This window comes from Microcaecilia unicolor, chromosome 10 (genome assembly GCF_901765095.1).
Source record: "Microcaecilia unicolor chromosome 10, aMicUni1.1, whole genome shotgun sequence".
In the NCBI taxonomy this organism is placed as follows: domain Eukaryota; kingdom Metazoa; phylum Chordata; class Amphibia; order Gymnophiona; family Siphonopidae; genus Microcaecilia; species Microcaecilia unicolor.
The window spans coordinates 216,112,051-216,138,477 of record NC_044040.1 but is presented as its reverse complement, the minus strand read 5'-3'; the positions used below and the strand labels follow the sequence as shown (position 1 = coordinate 216,138,477).

Sequence of the window (26,427 nt, the reverse complement as noted above, 5' to 3'; positions counted from 1 at the left end):
AGGCAGGCAGCAGGTCAAGAGAGCAATCCAGGCACAGGCAAAGTCAGTAGGCAGGCAGCAGGTCAAGAGAGCAATCCAGGCGCAGGCAGCAGGTCAAGAGTAATCTAGGTACAGGCAAAGTCAGCAGGCAGGCAGCAGGTCAAGAGAGTAATCCAGATACAGGCAAAGTCAGCAACGAGGGACAAAGTAGAGAAGAAGCAAACTACTGAGCAAGTAACACCTACCAAAGTAGAAGCCGAAGCATGGAGTCCAGTAAGAGCTCAGCTGATAAAGTGCTGGTGTCTGACATCAGCAGGGAGAAGGAGCACAGCTATAGGACAAGAGCAGGGGGAGGAGGAATCGGAAGACCAATAGGAGAGAAGCAAGGGAAGCCAGGCAGAGAGAGAGCAGACACAGGTGCATGGAAGCAAAGCAATCAAGGAGCCTGCAACCACCATCTCTCTGAACAAACCCAGAGAAGAACTACACACACATGGCTCAGGGCTGTGCCAGTCAAGTGTGCGTGTCGACGGAACCCCGCACAGCCCGAGGACGCCGGTTGCATTGAGTTAGGGGACATGATAATTGTAGGCGCGTGTTAAGACGCTAATGTGCCTATAATGTGGCTTAGTAAACAGGGCCCATAGTTTGCAAAACTGATTATTGGCTAGATTAAACTATTTATTTCTCAGGCTCAATTAGCATAAATATTATACAGAATAAAGAGCGATGATAAATATTGATAACATTGACAATTATACAGATCATTAACCACTGTGGGCAATAGTGAAGTGCTATTAAAGCAGACAGTTGATATACCAAGGGAACAACTTCTCCAGGGTACCCACATAAACCAATGCATACTGAAGTCTCTGCCCCAGAAGGCTTACAGTGAAGGTGACCCATGAGATACACATAAGTGGGGGCATCTGCACTAAACTAATGTTTAGTGTGTTTTCAGATCTTTTTTTTTGTTATGTAGCTGAGGGATCTTGCCAGGTACTTGTGACCTGGATTGGCCACTGTTGGAAACAGGATGCTGGGCTTGATGGACCTTCGGTCTGTCCCAGTATGGCAACACGTATGTACTTATGTGCTTGGGATTCTGAATGGAATCTTGCTACTCTTTGGGGTTCTACATGGAATGTTGCTACACTGTGAAATTCTGCATGGAATTTTGTTTAGAATTATGGAATGTTGCTACACTTTGAAATTCTGCATGGAATCTTGTTTACAATTATGGAATGTTGCTACACTGTGAAATTCTGCATGGAATTTTGTTTAGAATTATGGAATCTTGCTACACTTTGAAATTCTGCATGGAATCTTGTTTACAATTATGGAATGTTGCTACACTTTGAAATTCTGCATGGAATCTTGTTTACAATTATGGAATGTTGCTACACTTTGAAATTCTGCATGGAATCTTGTTTACAATTATGGAATGTTGCTACACTTTGGGGTTCTGCATGGAATGTTGCTACTCTTTTTTGTTTTCTACCAGGTACTTGTGACCTGGATTGGCCACTGTTGGAAACAGGATGCTGGTTGATGGGCCTTTGGTCTGTCCCAGTATGGCAACACGTATGTACTTATGTGCTTGGGATTCTGAATGGAATCTTGCTACTCTCTGGGGTTCTACATGGAATGTTGCTACTCTTTGGGTTTCGCCCAGGTACTTGTGACCTGGTTAGGCCACTGTTGGAAACAGGATGCTGGGCTTGCTGAACCTTTGATCTGTCCCAGTATGGCAATACTTTGGTTCTTATGTAGTCTGACGAATTCAGAAAGCTAACCATGAGTATGTTGCAGTCCACACTGAAAGTAATTGTTCTCTTGATGTGTGGAATTCTCATTCCTGGGTTAGTGACTATAAGCTGTGGATCAGGTTTGGCTTTGGGGCTGAACTGGAAACTCAAAACACAGTTGTCTTCAGTAGCCTTAGCATTACTATAATTTACTGAGGAGCTGAAGACAGCACCAGCCTCCTATAAGGGGAGTGAAGTCTGCTCTGACTTGTTTTCTGTGGCTCTATCTGCTGGCTGGGGGACATAACCAACTTGGTTGACCTGACCTGGCAGGACTCAATGGAGCTGGTGCAGAAAGCTACTGCGGACTACAGTGCACCCATAACAAGCAGTTTACTTGCATGTAAATGGCCACCATATGCAAAGTTGTGTTTTTTTTTTTTTGCGCTCCTGCAGTAGACTTCACACAACACATTAACATGTAGGCTAAAGAGCTGATCAGCTACTCTGCAGCATGCAGAGCTGTTCGCTGATGTCTACCGTGGGGGCTCAATGCCAGAAATCTTCCACCAGGTCTGAGGGTGGTGTAGATCTGTCAGTCTGCATTGGCATAACTGTAGGATTTTCATTGTGTGGCTTGTCCCTGCAGGCTGTTCACATCATAGAAGTCACACTCTAGAGAGAGTGCCCATCTTTTGCTCTTCAAGTGGACCATGTGTGCAAAGTATAATTATTTATAACCACTTCTTGGACATCTCTACTTGGTATCGTGTAAAGAAAGATGATTTTTTTTCTCCTCTCTCATTTTTCTTTTTTATTTCATAGATGCAGACATCAAGAGAGGTGGAACATTGAGCAGCAGGTCAACCACCACTTCATCAATGTACGGAGAACTCAAGGAGGGGTTTTGTGTATTTGGGAGGATTGCCTGTGTTTCCCAAAATCCATATGGGAGGGAAGGTTCATTGGCGTTCATCTACATTAACGTATGGAGGCAGGAAGAGGGGTTTAGGTTCTATTTAGGTGTAACAAAGTCAGGGGGGGAGGGATGCTTGTCAGATTATATATAGGTGAAAGGAGGGAGGTATCTTGGAATCCATGCATATTGTGGGGGCGGAGACTCAGAATCCATCGCTGTGTACAAGCTAAGCCAACCATGTCCGTTCTAGCCTTTAAAGGTGTTCCTTGCTTTCTTTTGTGCAGCTCTCATTCCTTCCTGCATTCTAATTCTGCGGAGGCAGTTGCCATGGGGCTCCTGAAGCAGTTTGAGGGGATGCAGCTGCCGGCTGCCTCGGAGCTGGAGTGGTTGGTGCCGGAACACGATGCTCCTCAGAAGGTAACCGTTACCTTAAAGTGCATGTGTCTTGCTCAGGCTCCAGGGGGGTTGCTGCTGTGCAGGACCATAGTGACTTCAGTGCCAAGAGGTTACATTTCAACTTGATGGAACCTCTTTCCCTTGGAAACTGTAAAGGCCTCTCCGTTGACATGCAGGTATTAGAGGAGACTTGGAACGTATTTCATAGTTGAGCAGACTTTAAGTTTGTTGTGGAGTGTGGATGCCGTTGCGTCCTGCGATCTCACTTTATTTATTTATTGCATTTGTATCCCACATTTTCCCACCTCTTTGCAGGCTCAATGTGGCTTACAGTGTGTCGTTGTTAGTAGATAGTAGATTAGGAGATAGCAGTTAGTGTTACATAGAAAATGTGGCTTAACTTTTTTTATAATGCCAAGTTACAGTACAGAACAAATTTAAATTTATTTCTTTTTTACAAAGTTCACAGTGTTCAGCCAGCGGGACGCCACCCCGATTCTACCCTGGCACATAAACAAGACGGTCAGACGGGATATTCTGAAGCACTATCTGCTTATGTTCCACTGGGACCTAGGTAGTGCTGGTTAACTGTGTAGGAGCCTGTCCTATCTGGTTAACTATCACTGTGAATTGGCAATGGTGTGGTGATAAAGATTTGTATTTCAAGTTTATGGGGTCTATCCCCTCAATGGCAGTATCGTATAAAGGACGCTGACCGGAATTAAGGGTCCGGTAAGCCTGCCTATGTGCTGGAACAGATTTCAACATCTTTTGCCAAGGTTTCAATGTCTTACAACTTCTGGAAGGGGAAAAAAATTGGCACAGAAAACTCTGTGGAAACAAAAGTGCTGCGGAACTTTAGTCCGATTCTTATAGCAGAAAAGGCTGAATTGGCTGTTCAGTCTGTCCACGTTCAAGGATATGTCCCAGAGAGTGACCACCAATTTGTAATGTACCACTTAACTTTATCCAAGAACGCAGCGGTTTACAATAGTTAAAAACAAATCCAGAAATAAGAAAGGCCACTCACCCAAGACCACACACACACATTCATACAACCTAAATAAAGACAATCATGACATATTTTTAACAGCATTGTACACAAAACATGTCAGAAAATCCCTCATCCAGAACCATTTTTGTCATGTTTTTCCTTTGTTGTCCTCCCTCTTGGGTATTTGAGCTTAAAGAGTCTCTGTTTAGATCAGTCCCAGCCCCCCTCCTCATGCCTAACCACTGTTTAATCATCTCAGCAGGACCGTGCCAACACGGTAAGCGAGGTAAGCATGGCAGGGGGGCGCCCTCCCCCCAACATCCCTTTTTTTTTTCCTTTTTAAATGTACCTCCGTAGCGGTTCCGGCAGCTCAGCGTCAGTGAAGGAGGCGGTGCTCCCGACGTCGCTAGCCTTCCCTTCGCTGTGTTCCGCCTTCTTCTGACGTCATTTCTGATAGTCTGCAGGGGGGGGCGCCAACTGATAGTCTGCAGGGGGGCGCCAGAGACCCTAGGCACGGCCCTGCATCTCAGCAGTTTTTAATGTGGCCGCCACCTGAACATCAGGCCTCCTTGGTCCCCGTGCCAGCTGTTCCACCGCCCCTATTGTCATGAAGCATGCATAGCGTGCCAGGCTGACCCAGCTACAGGACCATTGCACTTCTGCCAGGACTTCAAGTATTTATAATTACCATACTGTCATTCTGATAACCCCACCATTCCGTGTTGAATTGTCTGGGTAGAACACGTATCGCAAGGACACGCTTTCTTGAAGTCTTACTGTTTTTAGTTTCCATCCAGATACGCATGCCAACCATCCACCACCCTCTTTGGTTTGGAAAAAGACACATTTCTTATGCATTTTTAATATTTTGTGCATTATTTAAATGTCTCCGTCATATTCCCCATCTCTTCTCATCTCCTGTTACTGTGTATATTTAGGCCCTTAAGTTACGTCTTAAAGGGGCTTTAGTGCAGGCCTGCACCATTCTGGTTGCCTTTCTCTGGCTCGTCTCCGTTCTGTCTGTTTTTTTTTTTTTCTCTTTTGGAGATACGGCTTCCAGAACTTGGATACCTCAGACCAACCTGTACAGAGACATCATTCCTTCCTTTGTTTTCTACTGGTTAATGCATCCCTCAACACTGGCCACACCTCTGTGCTACGCTATTAAGGGACAAAAGGTGCTTTTGCGTGCAGTTTTCTTTCCAGGAGAAATTTAACCTTTCCAGAAATTGTAGGAAATGAAAACCTTAGTTAAAAGGCGTGCTGTTTCAAAATTGTGGAGGCACAGCCGCTGAAGATTTGCTCCTTTACTGGGCCTTGTTCTGGTTTCACTGCTGAGTGGTTTGGTGCTTCCTGTACCTCTGATCCTTCCAGCTTGCCAGGAGCAGAATGATACTGAGAGTTCTTGCGGAAAACCTTTATTTCTTGTTGGTTTTCAGGGAGCACGGCTGCCTTTTAAAAAGCTCTTTAAGTTTACCCGGCGCCTTAAGAGAAAGAAACTTTCCAAAAAGCTTAAGTTGGTATGTTGTAAGTGGAGTGTGCCCTAAACCTGCATGAGTGGAAAGCCAGAGCTTGCCCTGTCCTGCTACTAATCCCCATGGAATAGGGAGCATGGAGCTGTTAGCCTTGTCCTGAACAGCACTCACACACACACATCTGCTGATGAGGACAGTAATTTAGTAATTAACAAACCACGCTACACTGGATCACACCCACAGCTCTGATGCAATGAGGTCTGTTCGTGTGCAGGGCCGGATTTAAAATGTTGGCGGCCATAGGCAGAACCAGAGAGCGATAGGAAGAGGGAGGTTCTTCCCAGGATCATACAGAATCGGGCTGCCTTCAAAGTTGGGCAGCTGCCCTGGTGCCAATCTTGCCTATGCTCAAATCCAGGCCTGCTCATGTGGCCATCCACACCAGCAGCACTGTTGCAAAATATCTTATCACATGCAGGGAATTCTTTCCACTAGATTGCCTTCAACTTAATGACATTTGTTTACACTGACATTAAATGGCATCAGAAAGAGTTAAAATGTTTTACTGCACTGTAGACTGCATCCTTTTCTTCTCATGAAATATTAGTGTTCAGGAAACCTGGCAGCTTTACATCAAGGTTTGAATATCCCATTCATGCACATTGTCCTATGAATGAAAATCAACCTTGCCCTAGAGAGAAGACTTCAGAGGAAAGGGAAATCCAGTTTTTATCTTTCACAATTCATTTGCAAATAGGCAAATTAGTCCCCGGATCCCATCCGTAAACTATATCGCTACACCAGGTGCCATCAGTTTGGAGTGGGTTGTGGGAAGAAGCGGTCAGAATGTATCCATGGTACCTTAGTCTGTCTCCTTCTCTCCTATAAATTACACACAGCAGGTTCTGAATGGGCTGCCGGCTCAAGAATTCAAGGTTAGACACCTCTAAAGGCCTTTTGTGTTTTCAGAGAAATACTGGGTTCTCTTCAGGCTCTAAAAACTTACATTAATGAACAGGAGGTGAAGGAAAACTCGTGAATGAGAGGGCCATACCATGAAGTTAAGAGGAAATAGGCTTAGGAGGGATCTAAGAAAATATTCTTTCAGAGAAAGGGTGGTGGAGGTCTTGGAGACGAGGACTGTGTCAGAATGGGAATAGGCACGTGGGATCCCTTAGGAAAAGGAGGAGTTAGTGGTTACCGAGGATGGGCAAACTGGATGTGCCATTTGGCCCTTATCTGCTGTCATGTTTCTAAGCTACCCTGTGTATGAGCTTTTTCTGATTGCTGTGCTGCTTTACAGCCCATGGATTACTAACGTTGGGGAAAATACTGAAGAAAGCCCACTTGAATTGTCTGGAGCTTCCAGTAGCGTTTTGCACTGTTGGATATTTGCATGCTTTTCCTGCTGTGAAATGAACTTTGGAATTTCTCTGAGAAACGACGGCTCACTATATTCCTTTACACTGCATCAGTGGCTCTCGGCAGCTGCAGAAAGGAACTGGCTTATATCTGATGTGATTAAAAAAAATGGCATTTTTGTGTGCAGCTTGTGATGCTAACAGAGAGCTCATGAGCTCCGTAATGACCTTAACTGATTGAGTCAGGGTAGCTGGTTGCTCTGCTCCTATATGGGAATTTTAATACACCATTCATACAACACTATTGAAGATCATTCATGTAGTTGCAGTTCCCCTGGGATATTCCAAGCCTAAGGGAAGTTCAGAGACTGCCTGGGGATCACACAGTGAGTGGTGGATGGTGAAACTGAGTCAGGCTTTTGAAAGTATATTACACGGCTAGTCTGTGCCTTGTAAATCTGACACAAGACACTACCTCTGATAGCAGAGACTTCCCTTGCTTTTTTTGGAGTTGTCTTGCACCTGTCAGTGAAAAAGTACTTCTGATGGGCTGGCATTTACAATGGTGGGTTGGCAAACACGGAGGACTTTTAGGAGTCTCTAAGCTTGCCATCTTCTCATTCTAATGTACGTTTGTCCTCTCTCCCTGTCATAGCTGCTGCCGATTCCAAACTCCCTTCCGATTTCTCCTGATGATGGCGAACACGCTGATATCTACAAGCTCCGGATCCGCGTCCGAGGCAATTTGGAATGGGCACCTCCGAGGCCTCAGATCATTTTCAACACCCACAAAGCCCCAACGTACGTAGTGTACTGCAGTCAATTCCAAATATATTGGGGTTGGGAGCGGGGGGGGGGGGGGGGGCATGTATCTAGTCTCTTTACTCAGGGTTGAAGGGAATCGGGATGTAGACTCAAACCTGCAGACGTTTTTTTAGGTCAAATTTTCATCTATTGTGATGATTCGATAGGGCATTTTTATAGTATTAAAAAAAATCAGAGCAAATGTTTTCTTGGATTTTATGCAGGGAGGTCTCGTACCATTTCTGTGAAGGCAGCATGTATGTGTTTGGATCCCTGTGGTGCAAAGATGGCTGTTAATCCTTTAGAGCAGGGCTGGGCAACCTTTATACACAGAGGGCCGTATGAATGTCGATATTAACCCTAGCAGGCTGCAACATTACATAATATCAGAACTGGAAATGCAGAGAGCTCTGTAGACCTCTGAGATAAAGTACCTGATAGAAACACACTGCTGGAATGGGTATTCTGAAAATATGTGTGCAGTATAAAAATCTGGTTAATTCGATTTTCTGTGTATACTTTCCATGATCTTGGGTGGAGGGGGGGGGGGGCATAAAAATCAATGGCAGGCCACAGGTTGCCCATCTCTGCTTTTTAGAGGTATAAGGTGAACTAATGATTGCTTTGTAAGATGTGATGAAAGTGTGTAATTTTCCCCGTTACGCATGGGATGGGATGGGGCAGTTCATCACCGCTCCTTCCCTCGTTAAGATGTACTGGGTAATTACAGCCAACATGTATTGGCCACTGTCTGGGCTTTGACAGCAACTCTAATAGTTGGGGAGTAGGACTGGAGCTGGGCAGACTGTGCCCCAAAATTGACAAAGAGAAAGAGATGCAAGTACGTTGGTGTTTAATCATGAAAAAATGGAACCTGGGCAGATTGGATGGACCGGACAGGGTTCAGTGGCACTCTGGTGTGACTCAGCCTGGCACCTCTTCCGATCAGCACGACTGTCCTTTCAAAGATGTTACTGTTGGGCCATTTCTTTTGGATCCACAACATCACGGCCTTCGCTGCACTATGCCGAAGCTGTGTTAGGAGTTTATGATGAGAATTGTCAAATCTTTTTCAGATATGATCTCAAGTAAACTTGAGGAATCGTGTAAAGGCTGCAGCTTTAGTCCCCAAGCCAGTAGTTCTGAAGTTTCCTGTTCGGGGGATGATTACTTTTTGTAGTGGGTGCTGTCCTGCAACTATTGTTAAATCAAAATTGCTTCTCAATCCCAGTTACTGTGCGTTTGATACTGAAGCTGCTTTTGCTTAGCAAATTGTTCTGTTTAACCACTGGTGATCCAGGCCTTGATTGATTCCCCCGTATTTAAAACTTCTCTCTTGTCCAGTGTTTTATTTCTGATTTCCAAGCTTCTCTTGAATACCTTTCCCCCTAAGCCACCCTCTTTCCTTGTTTTGCAGAAGGAAGGTGGCTGTAGCCAAGCAGAATTATCGATGCGCGGGCTGTGGTATAAGGACAGACCCTGGTGAGGCTCTATCCATATTTCAGTACTTGTGCAACCGCTTTTTGGGAAATTAGACAAATTACTGTGTTCTGTACGATAACTCAGTACCTTGTGAGTGATGCAGTCGACTACTTGGAGGTGGAGGGGGTCATTTGAGCAGATTGAATTTACTATGCAGCAATGTTAACCTTACATTCTGAATATCTGTGTCTTGAGCAATAGCAAGGCAGCTTTCGCTGTGCTCTCACACTCTGCAGGGGTGTGTTGTATTTAAACCAACAGTTACAGTTCTTTTTGTAACAAAGTCTTTATTAAATAGAGCTTAAAAAAGTAAGAACCATCAAAAAAGTACAGGATGCTGGGCTTGATGGACCCTTGGTCTTTTCCCAGTATGGCGGTGCTTATGTGAGAAAGCCAATCCATGATTTCAGGATAGGCACAGCAAAACAGTACTTCCATCTTTATAAGTATTAGAACCAATAACCAAATAAAATCCCAAACAAAACAAGAAGGGGGAGAGGAAGTGCCTGAAAAGATAGCAATCTGCATTAACACTGAGAAGGGATAGGAGTCAAATCCAACGTACACAAAAAGTCCTCGTCTTTTAGGGTACCCCAAACCTCCTGCTAGTGGGATGTGGATTACGGACTTCCAAACAATGGCAGTAAGTCTCTCCTAGTATAAATAATCTGAAGTTTCACCCTCCATAGATTGAGAGAGGGAATGCCAGAGTCCTTCCAATAAGCAGCAAGAGTCAGCCTAGCCGCATGGAGAAAATGCCTGACAAATGGCATTTTGCGGAGTCCAGGAATTTCTTTAGTGAACAGGAAGGTCCCAGGGGGGATCTGCAGACCACTATGCCAATTAATCTGAAATTGAATGGACTTCCAGAATGAATGCGCTTTGGGGCACGTCCGCCATGTATCACCCAGGGTGCCCCGGTGACCACATCGCCTCCAGCAAGCTGAATCGTGCTGTGGGAGCCAAAGTCGATCTGGAGTCAAAAACCAACAATACAGTATTTTGACATTATTCTCTTTAACATAAGATGCCGTGGCTAACTTTGCTAAAGATTGTTCTAACATCTCAGTCCTCTGGGAGAACAGTAAGGTTCAATTCTTGTTCCCAATGCTGCCAGTTACAGTTCTTACGTTCCGCTATTACTAGATTTAGTTCAGAACGGATTACAAAAAGAGTAGTAGATCATGCATCAACACATTTATTATTAACAGCACCCAAAACATACTTCTGAAATAGGTTTTAATTGCCTTTTTAAAGAGATCAAAACTGAATAAAGATCTAATATAACCTGGAAATGACGACCAAAGAGTTGCTGCTTGATAAGAAGATACAGTTTTAAATAATTTCCAATATTGTACGCCCTTAGGGCTAGGGAATGCTAATCGATTAAAATGATGTTTGAGGCGAGTCTTCATACATGGAAAGCCTACGTATCAATGTCAACATATATCCAGGGATAAATCCATAGAGTATCTTAAAAATCAAACTGCCAAGTTTAAACATAATGTGGGCTTCTACAGGAACCCAATGAAGGGACAAATAGAGTAATTATGAGCAAATGGATCGCATTATTTTGTATTGTTTGCATTTGCTTCAGAAAGCTATTTGTCACCTCCAGATAAACTTTTATAATCTTACTCAAAACAAGTGACTGAACAACTAATTTGAACTGCTTCTGATTGAGATATTTTCTAATTCTTCTTAATTTCCACATATCCCAGAAACATCCTTTTGTTAAGTGATTAATCTGTTTCTCCATAGTTAACCTACAGTCAGTGCCTAAAATTTTAATAAGTATTTCCAAAGTGTATATCATCAACTTTGGCGTTCTTACCAATCAACAAAAATTTAGTCTTCTCCAGTAATAGAACATAAGTAAATAATTCCATTCAAACTAAGCCTCGTACAGGTGAGGAATAATACATTTCAGGGAAGTTTGGTCATTCTAGAAATGGCATGCTAATCCTGGAAGAGTTTCTAAAAATTTCACAAATATTACTTTCCTATGTCACTTCCAGTGCTTATCCCTTTTAAAGCTTCCTTTCGGATTTCCCTGGGAAAAGCCTTTGCAGTTCAGAGAATCTCAAGATTAGCTCCCATTCTGCATGATACACAATTTTTGAATCTCAAATATTTTTATTCAGATATGCAGTACATGTAACTTGAAGAAAAGGATTTATTTTACTTGTGCATGGGGTTAATTTGCCACTAATATGTCCTTACAGCATAATACTTGCACACGCTAGTGGTTCCCTAATCAGTTCCCGGTGTAGGAGTATTTGACAGCTGACCCCATAGATTGGTGGCAGTCGGGTTTGGGTCTCGGCTGGTGAAGATGATGATCTCGGGTCTACATGGCCAACCTTGGTATCTTCAGTTGGTTGATATGACTGTGCAAGGGAGAGGAGTGGCAGTGTGGAATAAAATCAGTTACAAGTCTTTTTGGTCCTGTGCTAGAATGAATTAATGTAGTTTACGTAATTACAAAGATTTGTGTTTTACAGACAAGAGCATACCCATTTTTCTCTAAAATGGAACTTGTCCGCTGCTGTGTGTTCTCTTTGTCAGATTACATCAAGCGCATGCGGTACTGTGAGTACCTGGGGAAGTACTTCTGCCAGTGTTGCCATGAGAACGCTCAGATGATCATTCCTGGTAGAATCCTGCACAAGTGGGATTTCAGCAAGTATTACGTCAGTAACTTTTCCAAGGACCTGCTGACCAAGATCTGGAATGATCCCCTCTTTAATGTTCAGGATATCAACGGCGCACTCTATCGAAAGGTGAAGGCGTTGGACCAAGTGCGGGTAAGACCCTGGCCGTTGCCATTGGGTGGTTTGGGCTATGGGATGCTTTCTGTAAAGATTACTTTACTCCATGAAAGGAGTATGTTTCCCCATGGACTCTATGCTCTCTTAATGATTATCGATTGGTTCTTCCTTGTTTCATTTGGACAAGTTGATGTCACACGTCTGAGCACCTTTTATTTTTTAGCACCACATCTATGAAATAGTTTCCGAAAGAGTATAAGAAGAATCTTTTACCATTTCTAAAATCTCTTGACTCATTTATTTTGCTTGGCCTACACGGAATAGGAGTTGGGGTTTCCATTAAGACTTAGTCTTGCCAACACACAAAGAGAAGGAAAAACATCTCTTTCCTATCAAATATTTTAGTTCCTTTTCATTTCTTGCAGTAATATCGTTATATCAAGAATAAATAATATAACATAAAGGAAAGAAGTCTTGAGTGCAGTGTGAGGAAATATGATTTTTTTTTATTTTTTTATTTTTACCAAGAGTGTTGGCCAACTGAAACAAACCTTTACAGATGTGGAATGAACCAAACCAGTGACAGAATTCAAGAATGTGTGGGGCAGACACCAGGATCTTAGTAGCCAGCGAGAGAACACCACAGTCTGAGAACGATCTGTAGCAGTACAATAGTCAGGAAGAAATGGGCAGACTTGAGAGAACTGCTAACCTCATCAGTGTGTTAGCTGTTTTGCACAAGGCCAAGTCTTCAGGCCATGGTTCCATCAATGGTTATACCTGTTAAATTATTCTGATTTGTGTAAGATGCATATTGCATTTCTTAGTAGACATGGTTATGGCATAGTCCTTTAAGCCATAGACTGTGTGAATCCTTATCAGTAGGATAATGAGCACAGAACTGAGTAGATATAGAATATCCATTCTCCAGTTAGTGTGAACTTTAATTCAGAAATATATAAATATAATACAATTCATAGAAAAAAATCCTAAAACAGCAAAGCTAAAAGCACCACAGGTTAATATTCAAAATCATAGAGTATGTGTTAGACGGAAAAACAGTGCTCAGTCTAACCCCAGTGGGGTGAAACTTTCCAAAGAGCCTATCTTCTAAAAGCCTGAACTAGAGAAGCTTCAGTTAGTGCTTGCTTAGCTCAACCAAAAAGCATCTTCTGAACGTGATGGGCCCTCATTGTTTTCTTCATATTATATGCATTGATCCAATCCATATATAAATAAGATACATTATTTTATTAAGATACTGAAAATATAACATAACTATTAAGCCAAAGTTTAAGGCCCTGCATAACAGGAAGCATAAAATACATGAGAGAGAGACTGCTTCCCAAAACACTGGGTATCTGCCTGATGTACCACAAGAAACAGAGCTTTCTTACGTTGGACCTTCATTTGGAACTCTATACCTTATGAGCTTTGTAGTAGTATTACTTATTTTAGTGTCTTGTAATTTTTTTTTTTTTTAATACCTGCCTTTTTCAACACTGCTTTAACTAAATTTTGTTGTTGTATTACACTAAATATTTTATTTGCTGTTTTAGTTTATAATTGGGATTGCTGTATTACATTTTATATTTGGAATTGTATTTGTTTTTTTGCTATTGTAAACCACTTTACCAGTTTGGTATGAGGCAGTATATAAAATCCAATCCATAGATCCGCTCCCACGCCTCTACTTGTATGACAGGGGTCCAGGCAGACGTCCGGATAACTACTCAGGATCCAGAACATTTGAACCTAATATTCAAGAGGATTGAGCATCCTGTATCAAGTGGGCAAACATTTTGGACATTGGGCCATAATAGTGGTTCTTCCTTGTAAGTCTAACGGATAACCTAAGTTTGACTTCAACACCCAAGAAAGCATTTCTGTTCAAAGGGAACAAGCACGTAATTTGTTTCTGATGGCTTGTATTTATTTAGATTTTGCTCACACCTTTTTGAGTAGTAGCTCAAAGTACACTGGATATTTATCTGTCCCAGGAGGGCTCACAATCTAAGCTTGTACCTGAGGCAATGGAGGGTTAAGTGACTTGCCCAAGATCACAAGGAGCAGCAGTGGGATTTGAACCGGCCACCTCTGGATGTCAAGACTGGTGGTCTAACCGCTAGGCCACTCCTTCACCCCAAGGAATCTTGTTACTCTTTGGGGTTCTACATGGAATGTTGCTACACTTTGAACTTCTGTATGGAATCTTGTTATTATTTAGAATTCTAGAATCTTTATTTAGATTTTGCTCACACCTTTTTCAGTAGCAGCTCAAGGTGAGTTACATTTAGGTACACTGGATATTTCTCTGTCCCAGGAGGGCTCACAATCTAAGTTTGTAGCTGAGGCAATGGAGGGTTAAGTGACTTGCCCGAGATCACAAGGAGCAGCAGCAGTGGGATTTGAACCAGCCACCTCTGGATTGCAAGACCGGTGCTCTAACCGCTAGGCCACTCCTCTAGCACTCATTTACTGGATGATGCCTTTGAATGACACTGATGGGAATAACTTCTTTCCACAGGTCCTCAGAATTCAGCTGGTGGATATGAAGAACATGTTTAAGACCTGCAGGCTGGCTAAAGAGTAAGAATTGCCGTTCTCTCTAAAGTTAATCTCCTAATGCATTTGGCTGGTGCCCTGTGCTTACTGATTCTCTTCCTCTGGAGTATGCATTTAATTTTTTACATTTCTTTTTCAGACTTTTGGATGTGTTTGACACGATCCCAGGCCATTTAACAGAAGACCTTCATCTCTATTCATTAAACGACCTTAGTGATGTCAAAAGAGGAGACCTGAGTCCCTGTTTTAAGGAGCTCTTAAAAGCAGGAGTCCTGCATGTTGAAAAATGTGTGGTGCGTCATTTTATTTTAATATCTGCAACTTTCTTTAAAAGAAACGAACGCTAGAATATATTTAATTATTATTCTGACCCTTAGGACTGAACTGGGGTTTGTACATTAACCCTGTCAGTGTTGTGCTGACAAATGTTTGTCTTTGCTAAATGAGGCCTGTGAAGTTGCTCTCAGCCTCTCTGGCTTGCTTCCTTCAGTTTATTAGATAAAATGCTCGTTTATTAGATGTTCAGAGAGCAATTTTGAAACTCTCTGAAAAGGAAGCTTCTCTTGCAGGTTTCCGTTGAATTCTACTGGTGTGCACGTACATTGTGCTGGAAGAGCACAAAGGGTAATTAGAAAATGTTCTAATTGTGCACATTTCCCCTCCCTTAATTGTATTTATTTTGTGTGTTGTGTGCACTGTTCACAGTGCAAGTACTATTGCCTGAATTGAGTAGAGGGCAGTAATCAAAACACATTTTTCCCTGTAAAATTCTTGATTATCGGTCTCTTGGTTAAGACGTGTAAGGTATGCAGAAAATAACAGGTAACAAACCCATTATCAGGGTGTAAAACTGGGTTTTGGTTAGTAGACTGAAAACTGATCCAAAGGGGGAATACACAGGTCTTGTTTCAATGAGTATTTTAAACTGTGGGTTACCTGTGTATGTAGTTTAAAATTTACAATATTTGGGCTAGCCCTGGTGGCTTAGCAGCTGGGGGCAGCCTGGTCTTGATTTCTAGGTCTAACCTCTGCCTTCCAGACCCACCAGGGCTGGGAATATTATGGAGGCAGCCTTCATGGCTCCTAGAACAGAGAAGCAGTCTCATCATTGCACAATGGTGATGCTCAGGGCGTACGTGTATCAGATTCTGTCTGTGGTCTTGCAAAAGGAGTGAGGGAGAGAATAAATAAGGAAGTGTTTTTGTTATATATTTTTATTTAATTTTTTTTTTTTTGTACCCCGCACTTTCCCACTCATGGCAGGCTCAATGCGGCTTACATGGAGCAATGGAGGGTTAAGTGATTTGCCCAGAGTCACAAGGAGCTGCCTGTGCCAGGAATCGAACTCACTTCCTCAGTTCCCCAGGACCAAAGTCCACCACCCTAACCACTAGGCCACTAGGCCACTCCTCCAGTGGAATAAAATGACACAGCTGTTGGAGGTGGCGATGGGTTTGAACTCACTGCTCACAACGCGTTACTTTTCCATCCCTATTGTACCATTGCATTAACTTTACATTAGCATTAACATCTTGACTTGTATTCCATTACCACCTTTCAGTTCTAAGCAGGTTACAGATACCAAGAAAACAAGAACAATTCTCTGGGAATTACGTGAACCAATTAAAAATTACAAACCAAACTTAAAAAATGTTTTGATCTTTCTAAATAAAAACATTCCAGCAATATCATTCCACTATCTAGCAACTTGGACAGCCAAAGATTTCTCAAACAGCAATAATTGCCTTTTACTCTTAACTGAAGGAAAAGCGAGAAAAAAAAATTAGCAGTATCATATCGCCTAGATCTGGAGGAAGCTACAAAACAAAATGGGAAAGAAGGTAGCTAGGAACCCCTCCCATATGAGGAAAGGCTAAAGAATTTAGGGCTCTTCGGCTTGGAAAAGAGACGGCAGAGGGGGGATATGGTTTAGGTCTACAACATCCTGAGTGGTGTTGAACAGGTAAAACTGAATTGATTTTTTTCACTCTTTCAAAAAGTACAAAGACAAGGGGGCACTCAATGAATTTACATGGAAATACTTTAAAAACAAATAGGAGGAAATATTTTTTCACTCAACAAATAGTTATGCTCTGGAACTCATTGCTAGAGGATGTGGTAAAAGCAGTTCATTTATCTGGGTTTAAAAAAGGTTTGGATAAGTTCCTGGAGGAAAAGTCTATAAGCTGCTATTAAGGTAGACATGGGGAAAGCTACTGCTTTTCCCTGGGGTTGGTAGCATGAAATATTGCTAATTTTTTGGGATCCAGCCAGATAATTGTGACCTGGATTGGCCACTGTTGGAAGCAGGATGCTGGGCTAGATGGACCATTGGTCTGACCTAGTATGGCAACTCTTATGTTCTTAACCAAACTGTGTAATGTTTTTAAAAGAAAACAAGCTAACTTAAAAAAAAACAAAAAAAACCTCTGACTTCAATTGGTAGCCAGTGCAGTCTGAGATTAAATGAGGAAACACTGTCTTATTTAGGTAGTCCAAAAATTAGCCATATAGCCATGTTTTTTGCACAGTCTGAAGTCTCCTTAATAACCCCTTTGTATAACCCATATACACTGAATTACAATAGTTGAGATATGACAGTAATAGCGCATGCACTAGGCGCTCAAACTGGTCTACTTCGAAAAATGTCAGAATGGTAGAGTTTTCTCGTTAAAAAGAAGCCTTTCTTGGCTAACAGAACCGACACAGGATGGAGCTATTCTGGACCTGGTGCTTACGAATGGAGAGTACGTTTATGACGTCAAGGTGGCAGACCATTTGGCATCTAGTGATCATCGTATGGTATGGTTCAATATTAGAAGAGAGGGCTCATTTGTTATTGAAGGTCCTGGATTTCAAAGGAACTAACTTTGCCGAGATGGGGGAATTTCTCAAGGAACAGTTAGCAGGATGGGAACAGCTGAAGGATGTAGAACAGCAATGGACAAGACTGAAAGAAGCTATATTAAAGGCAACTAACCTTTATGTTAGAAAATTACATAAAGGTACGAGGAAAAGAAGGCCCCTCTAGTACTTGAATGTAGTAGCTGAAAAGATAAGGGTAAGGAGGCTAGCCTTTGCACTTTATAAGACGACTCGGAAAGAATACAGACAGGAGAGACTACCTAAATAAGCGAAGAGAAGCTGGAAAAGCTGTCAGGAAAGCGAAGCAACAGATGGAGGAAAAGATAGCTAATATGGTAAAATTGGGTGATAAGACCTTTTTCAGATATGTAAGTGACAAGAGGAAGTGCCATAATAGCATTGAGAGTCTCAAAGCTGAGGGAGAGAAATATGTGGAAGATAAGGATAAAGCTGAACTGCTTAACAATTATTATAGCTCTGTGTTCACGAATGAAAGACCAGGGGTAGGGCTGCAGAAAACAAAGGCTAAAGGGGATGGATGTATGGTAGACCAAGACCCGTTTACAGAGGACTGTGTTCGTGAAGAGCTTGCCAAACTGAAAGTAGACAGAGCGATGGGGCCAGATGGGATATACCCAAGGGTGCTTAAGGAACTCGAAGTTCTGTCGGCTTCACTGATGGACCTCTTCAATGCTTCCTTAGAAACTGGAGTGGTCCCGGTGCATTGGAGAAGGGCGGATGTGGTTCCTTTGCACAAGAGTGGAAGTAAGGTTGGGAATTACAGACCTGTCAGTCTGATCTCGGTGGTGAGTAAGCTAATGCAAATGCTTCTAAAGAGGAGGATTGTGAGATTTCTTGAACTAAATGGAATGTGGGACCCGAGGCAGCATGGCTTCACTAGTGGCAGATTGTGTCAGATGAATCTGACTGTCTTCTTTGACTGGGTGACCAAACAGTTGGATGTGGAAGGGGCGCTTGATGTGGTATACTTTGATTTCAGCAAAGCCTTTGACACGGTTCCGCACAGGTGACTGATAATAAAATTAAGTACCCTTGGTATGGGACCTAGAGTAACGGATTGGGTTAAAAATTGGTTGAATGGTAGGAGACAGAGGGTAGTGGTAAATGGAGCTTGCTCTGAAGAAAAGGATGTCATCAGTGGAGTACCGCAGGGATCGGTCCTAGGGCTGGCTCTTTTTAACGTCTTAGTGAGTGATATTGCGGAAGGGCTGTTTGGTAAGGTTTGTCTCTTTGCAGATGATACTAAACTCTGCAATAGGGTGGACACCCTGGAGGGTGTGAATGACATGAGGAAAGACCTAGCGAAGCTGGAGGAATGGACTGATATTTGTCAACTAAGGTTTAATCCTAAAAAAATGCAGGGTCATGCACTTGGGTCACAAGACTCCGAGGGAACGGTACAGTATAGGGGGTGAAGTGCTTCAGTGTGGAAAGGAAGAGCGGAACTTGGGGGTGATTGTGTCTGATGACCTTAAAGCTTCCAAACAGGTAGAAAAAGAGATGGTCAAAGCCAGCAGGATGCTTGGGTGCATAAAGAGAGGCATGACCAGCAGGAAAAAGGAGGTGATAGTGCCGTTGTATAAGTCTCTAGTGAGGCCCCATTTGGAGTACTGCATGCAGTTCTGGAGACCGCACCTACAGAAAGATATAAACAGGATGGAGTCGGTCCAGAGGGTGGCTACGAAATCAGTAAGCAGTCTTGAACACAAAAATTATAGGGACAGGCTTATGAACCTCACTCAACATGTATATGCTGGAAGAGAGGAGGGAGAGAGGAGACATGATAGAAACATTTAAATATCTCAAGGGCATTTATGTACAGGAAGAGAGCCTTTTTCAAATGAAGGAGAGCTCTGGAATGAGGGGGCATATGACCAAGATAAGAGGGAATAGGCTTAGGAGGTGGTGGAGGCGTGGAATGGCCTCCTGGTGGAGGTAGTGGAGTCGAGGACTGTTCCAGAATTCTAAAAAAGCATGGGATAAGCATGTGGGATCGCTTAGGAAGAATTAGGGGTTACAGAGGATGGGCAGACTGGATGGATCATATGGCCTTTATCTGCCGTCATGTTTCTATGTTAACCTGTACTTCCATAGAGATAGAACTGTCAACCTGAACTGCTAACATTCTAACAGGAGAAAACTTATATTTAGCTTGATTAATAGTGATCATCTTAGGAATACGATCTAGTTTAGTATTAAAACAAAAACATTTTGTTTTGTCAGTATTAAGTATTAACCTATGGGCATCATCCATTTTTCCAGTAAATCAATTCAGTGTTGAACTTTTAAAAACTGCAATGGGATCGGAACAGAGATATCAGCATAAATGTAATGAAGAAAACCATTTCTATCTAACAGTGAACTCAGAGATTGCAGAAATACATTGAACAATACAGGGAGAGGGGAGCTCTGCGGCACACCCCACATGTTGCGCCATTGAGAAGATAAACCAGCATCAGTCTAACTCTATACGATCTTCTGGACAAAAAAGCTGAAGACATTCCCCATAATTCCCATACCTTCAAAATTTTGTAAAAGAAGACTGTGATCCACTAAATTGAAGGCTGAAGATAAATCAAATTGGAGTAACAATGTGCTTTTCTCTTCACTCAAAAGTGCCCTAACGTGGTCTAAAAGAGCATGAAATTCTGATTGAGAGGTAGGAAGGATAAGTCAAGATATCGAACCAGCTGTAATGTCACCAAGCCTTCCATTAATTTAATAAAAAATGGAGTTGGAGCCACCAGCCTACAGTTGGGACACTAAATGTTTAGGTTGTTTTGGGTCCTTCAGTATTGGTGTTACAATTATCTCACCCAATCTTTCAGAAAAATTGCCAAAATGTAGTTGTATTTCAATCCCAGAGAGTAGCTTAGCATGAAACGTGGAGGTGTCAATTCTATAAGATAAGATGAACAAATATTTAACATACAATAAGAGACATATTTCTGAAATAGGATAGAGAAAACAGTTCCGTGAATAGGACCGAAACCATGCCAGATTCGAGTACCAGGAATACCTTCCCTAGAAGGGGTATCAAAAATTAAATCTAAATTAATATCAGTAAATCCAGCTCCAAGCTTGCATATTTTTCTTCTGGAGGTATGCAGCTAGTTGGTGGGCTAAAGGGGATTGTTCTGAGGCAGAACTTTGAAAACCTGAAGGCAGAATAAGCAAATTCACAATCAAAATCAATCAATCCAGTTTAGTAACTCTTTTAGCCAATTTCGTGGCCTTTTTGTAATTATGAACTGTATTGCGCCATATAAATCTGGATTGTTCAGCTTTAGCTTCACACCATACACTTTAATTTCAAGATTTCTAGGGTGAACAATTTGTCACTCCATCTAAATTGCGTGATTTGTGGACAGAGGAGCTATTTCATCCAAAATTGTAAGACTACAGACCAGTCAACAACAAATTACATATCTCTATTTTCTGACAAATGTAAAATGATAGCATCCCAAACATTATTTTATTTGATTCAATTTTACCTCTAGAGATATAGTAATGAGGCTGTGAATTGGGAATTTGTTTAAGCTGTTGCCAATTAATTATAAATGAACAGGGAAAGTGATCTGACCATAATGATTGTTCACATAATACATCTGACAGGCTAATATTAGAAGCAAAATGTCCTTTATTTCTAAAGGAGATCAAGTCAAGTTGATGGGCTGGAGACGGGGGGAAGGTATGGATTAATTTAAAGAGGTGAAAAAATTCCTATTTGTGCATTGCAAATCATCTAAATGCAAATTAATCTCCCAGAATTAAACTATAAGAACTAGCAATAAGAGTTTTAAAAAAACAAATTCAGAAAACAATCGATAGGGCTTGGACGACTTATTAGGGGGACAGGAACAGAGTATACATGTCTCTAATAAGGTACAGTCCTTAAGTTGGCACACACAAATCTCTATTTCTGGAGTATTACGGGAATCAAAGTAACATGCAATACCACCTCCGTTCTTACCATCCCAAGATAAAGAGACAACCTTATAGCCTAAAGGGCAAAATTCATTGATTTGAGGATCTTCTTCGGAGAATAGCCAGGTTTCTGTAAAAAAAAAAAAAAAAGACACTGACGATGTTCCCCAAGCCAATCCTTGATCAGAAGGGATCTGTTGCCTACTGATGAGATGTTTGTATAATAACAAGAAATGGGAACAAAGGAGGAATTAGACATTGTACAGGTTTGAAGAAAGACCACTCTCGAACCCTTGACCCTGAAAAGGACTCTCTAAACTGCTTATAGCATTTGTGGTAAGAAGTGTTACAGAAAACTTCAGTTGAGAAAGGTAAAACTTGAGTGCAATCAATTAAGTTTGTAAAAGACAAACCACGATGAGGTGCATAAAATCGAACCGTTGAATAAAAAGTGAAAAATCCGAACAGTAGCTGGATTCCAATTACCAGTTATAATGAGTAGAGAGGTGTGGTAGCCGTGTTAGTCCACTTTTAAAGGTAATCAATAGAAATAAAATAAAATATGGTGATACCTTTTTATTGGACATAACTTAGTACATTTCTTGATTAGCTTTCGAAGGTTGCCCTTCTTCGTCAGATCGGAAAGAAGGGCAACCTTCGAAAGCTAATCAAGAAATGTACTAAGTTATGTCCAATAAAAAGGTATCACCATATTTTCTTTTTCATGTTTTATTTCTATTGATTACAGTTGTAATGAGAAATAAAGTCAAAAACCAAGCACTATATTAGGCTAAAAACTAGTTTAAAAATAGAAGTGAAAAACCCCATCTTAATACTTAATCTGCTGTAGTCCCAATTTCATTTGTCACTGCACCAAGACGCATGCCTTTGGCTTGTTCCTTAGAAGATGTGCCATGGTAAAAAAAAAACCTTTGGCATTTGGTATCACTAGTGAGGAGGTGGAACTTCCTCCCTGGAACAGCTAGATAGAATCAGCTGAGTCTATGGTAAAACTGAGAGCGGAGCTTGTTCCCACACCCTGTTGAGATGAACGTGGTACTAGAGAGGATATAGTATACCAAGCTTCAAAGCAGCTCTCATGAAAAATGACAGCAGAGCACTTCCTCCCTTACCTTAAAGATATCCTGTGATCTATTGAGTACAACACATTCAGATAAGCAGAATTTAAAATATTTGTCTGAAGTGTGGAATGTTTGAGAAGTACAATGCCCATTTATTTCAAACGTTCCACATTTAAGGTAAGCATCAGATTGATATGAGTGAAATCAAAGTGCATGCCTGTACTGTCCTGTTAATCTTTTGTGTGTGTATCTGTCTCTTTTTTACAGCTCTGCCAAGCTAAAGGCTTTATCTGTGAGTTTTGTCAAGACGAGGAAATTATTTTTCCATTTGAGTTGAACAAATGTCGGCGATGCGAAGGTGAGAATCTGTGAATTGGCAGGGCCTTCTAAAGACTTACCCTTTCAGCTCCAGCTCTCATGTCTGTATTCTTTAATACTGCATTTTCTGGGGGTAGTCCTGGGGACCATGCTTGCTTCTCTCTGCTCAGTAGGACAATAAGACATGCTGTAATTGTGATCCCAGAACAGATAAGTCTACGATGCACATCAGTGGACATGTTGGGTTATCACAGTAGTAATCCTTACACATATTTTGATAATGTAAGTAACATGGAAGTGAAAAACAAATCAGCAGATTTATTCAGTCAGACCACAGATAGTGGATGTCGCTGCTGCTTAGTTGTGTATTTGAATTTGGATCTGTAATTTAATTACTGACTTGTTTCCTAATCCAAGCTCAAGATGAGTTGCAATTCAGGTGCACAGACCTGAGTTATGGTTCAGATACACAAGTTACTTCCCTGTCCAAGTGGACTTACAGCTTAAGTTATAGTTGAGACAACAGAGGGCGAAGTGACTAGTGCAAAGTCACAGAAGCATCAGTGGAGGAAGCGGGATTTGAACTCTGGCTGTCCTGGTTCAGGCTCTTGCTCGAACCTAGTGCTTCCCAGACTTTTATCCTACGTGACCTAATTTAATTCTTAAAATTCAATGACATCAGATGATGATAAAACCAAAATATAGGATCTCCATCCTTACCCTTCTTTCATCCCAGCTTATCTAAAGCATGAAGGTAGCAGGAGTTGGCACAGGCCCTGTGTGTCAGTGTGCATTCGTAGACCCCATTACTCTGTGCCTGTGCTGACTGCCACTACTGAGCATAGGTCACAGAGGAAGTCCAGAGAGGGAGGAGCAGCTCTAGCCTTCTAATGTTACTCACACTTTGTGAACCACGAGACTTCTGCTCCTCTGCATTTAACCAGTGAGCAAGTGCAAAGGACGATGAAAATTATTATGGGGATGGAACGACGTCTCTATGAGGAAAGGCTAAAGTGGCTAGGGCTCTTCAGCTTATAGAAAAGATGCCTGAGGGGAGATATGAGATCTATAAAATAATGAGTGTAACAGGTAGACGTGAATTGCTTGTTACTCTTTCCAAAAATACTAGGACTAGGGGGTACGCAAGGAAGCTACAAAGTAGTAAATTTAAAACGAATCGGAGGAAATATTTCTTCACTCAACATGTAATTAAACTCTGGAATTTGTTGCCAGGGAATGTAGTAAAAGCAGTTAGCGGGGTTTAAAAAAGGTTTGGATGGCTTCCTAAAAGAAAAGTCCATAAGCCATTATTAAAATGGACTTGGGGAAAATCCACTGCTTCTTTCTAGGATAAGCAGCATAAAATGTATTGTACTGTTTTGGGATCTTGCCAGGTACTTGTAGCCTGGATTGGCCACTGTTGGAAACAGGATGCTGGGCTTGATGGACCTTCGGTCTGTCCCAGTATGGCAACGTTTATGTTCAGTGCAGATGGAGAATCAGATTTTCATCCTTAAAGCAGTGATGAAGCTGTTTCTATCGTACTCTAGTACCCGGTTACTCCCACCTTGTTGATTGTAGTTTGAAGTCTGCCACAGCATAAGAAAGATGCCAGTAGCTGGTGATTTGCTGGTGCTGTTTTGTGATCAGAATTAGTCACGTTAGCTAGTAAACTAGGACTTCATATGTATGTACAAGAACACGTTAAGAAACTAACAGTTTGCCTTCAAAACCACTGCACAAAGAAACTATCCCCGATTTAAAAAGCACTTCTTCCATTTGCTGGAACCTAGGCAATGTTTATAATGTAAAGAAAGCTGGGGAAAATGGTCCTAAAATGCTTTTTATCTTACTGGTTTTCTTGTACTTGTCCCCAGACCTGATTTAGTGAAAGCACTTCCCCATGTTGCCTCCCCCCCCCCCCCCCCCACCTCCCCCTTGCCTTGACTCGGCAGTCTGTCATTTGGGGCACAAGGTTGATGCTGGAGGAGTGGTGTGTAACTGAGTGTGTGATGAATCACAACCGAGAAACTCGTGTATAAATCTGGGTATCCCATTTGAGCACAAACGTTGTGTCAACTTAGCACGAAATATACTTTGTATGCTGGATTCTAAATCCTCGTGTCTAAAAATCTTTAATTTAGCACCTTATTTCTATTTCAGAATGTAAAGCCTGCTTTCACAGATCCTGCTTTAAAACCGATCACTGCCCAAGGTGTGATCGATTGCGGGCACGTAGAGAGTTACTGACGAAAGAGAACATTGAGTCCTACATCTCTGACCATGAGGAAGTAGAGGCTGAAGAATTGGTGTTGAGTGTGGGGTGAGCAGGATTCAAGTGACTCTTCTGTGAAACTCTGCCATGGCAGTGAACTGATGAGAGAAGGAAGTCAAGCGGATGAAGAGGAATGAAACTGACAGGGTCTCATCTCGCTCAGTTGCTCGCTGAGAATGATGGACATGCATCAAGACTGACATGATGATGGTCACTGAAGGATCTGGCCTCCATTTAAGAATGGGAACAGTGTTTTTGTAAATTATTTCATGTAAATTCACATTTAAGACACTAATTAAGATTTGCGTAGTCTTCACAAAGGAAATTATTTATCGGAGCCAGAGCTACTACCACGTGCCTTGTCTTTTGTGATGGTCTGTGGTAAAAACAAATGATCATTTCCTATGAAATGGGATGTTGGGTTTAATGAAGAGACTGTGTTACTAACCAGTTCTATTGCACTGACTAAATTTCCTGGTAAGACGCGTCCATCAGGAGAACTCCTAACCTCCGGGAATGCATCCACCATTATACCCTAGAAGCTGATCTCCATTATGTTGACTTGACGGAGCAAATGATGTTTCATTGGTTGCTGCCTCTAACGTCCCATTTATACTTGCTGCTGAATTATTTATTTGTATTCCAATAGTTTTATTTGGAATGGAAATTGTTTTCTTAAACTTGTTCTGTTCTGGGTTGAAGGGACAAATAAAAAAGCAACCTGGTTTGCAAAATTAAATCTTAACAGGATGTTAGAAACAGCTGTGCAGTTGTTGCTTCCTGATTTTGTCTAGCTGCCTTCCATCGCTGTGCTTTCCAAGTGACAGCGGTGACTGGTGTACCACGTCCCTTGCACTGATGGTCCTTATCCTGTCATTCATAGGGATCTTGCCGTATGTTTAAAGGTGTACACCAAAATAAGACGCACATTTTTTTCATGGGTCTGGTTTCTGAAATGCTTGATGCCTGCATTGCAAGTGTCTGAAAAGGAGATGAAGAATTATAGGTTTTTTTTGCTCTATTTTCTGTTTACATGAAAATGTATTTTTTACCTCATATCTTCATGTGGTGTCATGTGGACTTCATACGAGGAAAAAGATCGGAGTATCTGTTTCCTGTGTTTTATTCTTCTACTGTTTTAACTGGCGAGCAGGGTTAAGCAGTTTACAGATTAAGAATTAAGGAACTGCAGTTTCTGCTAGGATAGAAGAGGGGAACAAAAGCTATGTGTACAAGGAAAGAGAATGGGGTAAGGGACAAACAAAAGGGGGGAAGGTTGGGGAAAAAGATTAGGGCAGGAAGGCGAGGAAAGATGTTGACACAGATTTCCGCCATCACTGCTGGGCTCTAAGAGCCAGGTTTTAATGGCTACCTTAAATTTAGGAAGGGATTGCTCACATCGAATCTCTAAGGGGAGCTTGTTCCATGTTGCAGGAGCCATGAAC

At 41.8% G+C, this 26,427-nt stretch overlaps 1 protein-coding gene across 2 annotated transcripts in view; it reads left to right on the top strand.

Annotated features, from left to right (window-relative positions):
- The window catches only part of RUBCN (rubicon autophagy regulator), an 84,969-nt gene extending 59,228 nt beyond the window's left edge, over positions 1–25,741 (top strand). For both annotated transcript variants that reach the window (XM_030216063.1, XM_030216062.1), the window contains 9 exons: positions 2,553–2,610; positions 2,931–3,063; positions 7,528–7,673; positions 9,094–9,158; positions 11,727–11,965; positions 14,457–14,518; positions 14,634–14,787; positions 22,657–22,747; positions 24,871–25,741. In XM_030216063.1, the coding sequence (XP_030071923.1) occupies positions 2,553–2,610; positions 2,931–3,063; positions 7,528–7,673; positions 9,094–9,158; positions 11,727–11,965; positions 14,457–14,518; positions 14,634–14,787; positions 22,657–22,747; positions 24,871–25,034 (1,112 nt within the window). In that variant the 3' untranslated portion in view covers positions 25,035–25,741. The remainder of the gene's footprint in view (positions 1–2,552; positions 2,611–2,930; positions 3,064–7,527; positions 7,674–9,093; positions 9,159–11,726; positions 11,966–14,456; positions 14,519–14,633; positions 14,788–22,656; positions 22,748–24,870) is intronic.
- Positions 25,742–26,427: the final 686 nt, after the last annotated feature.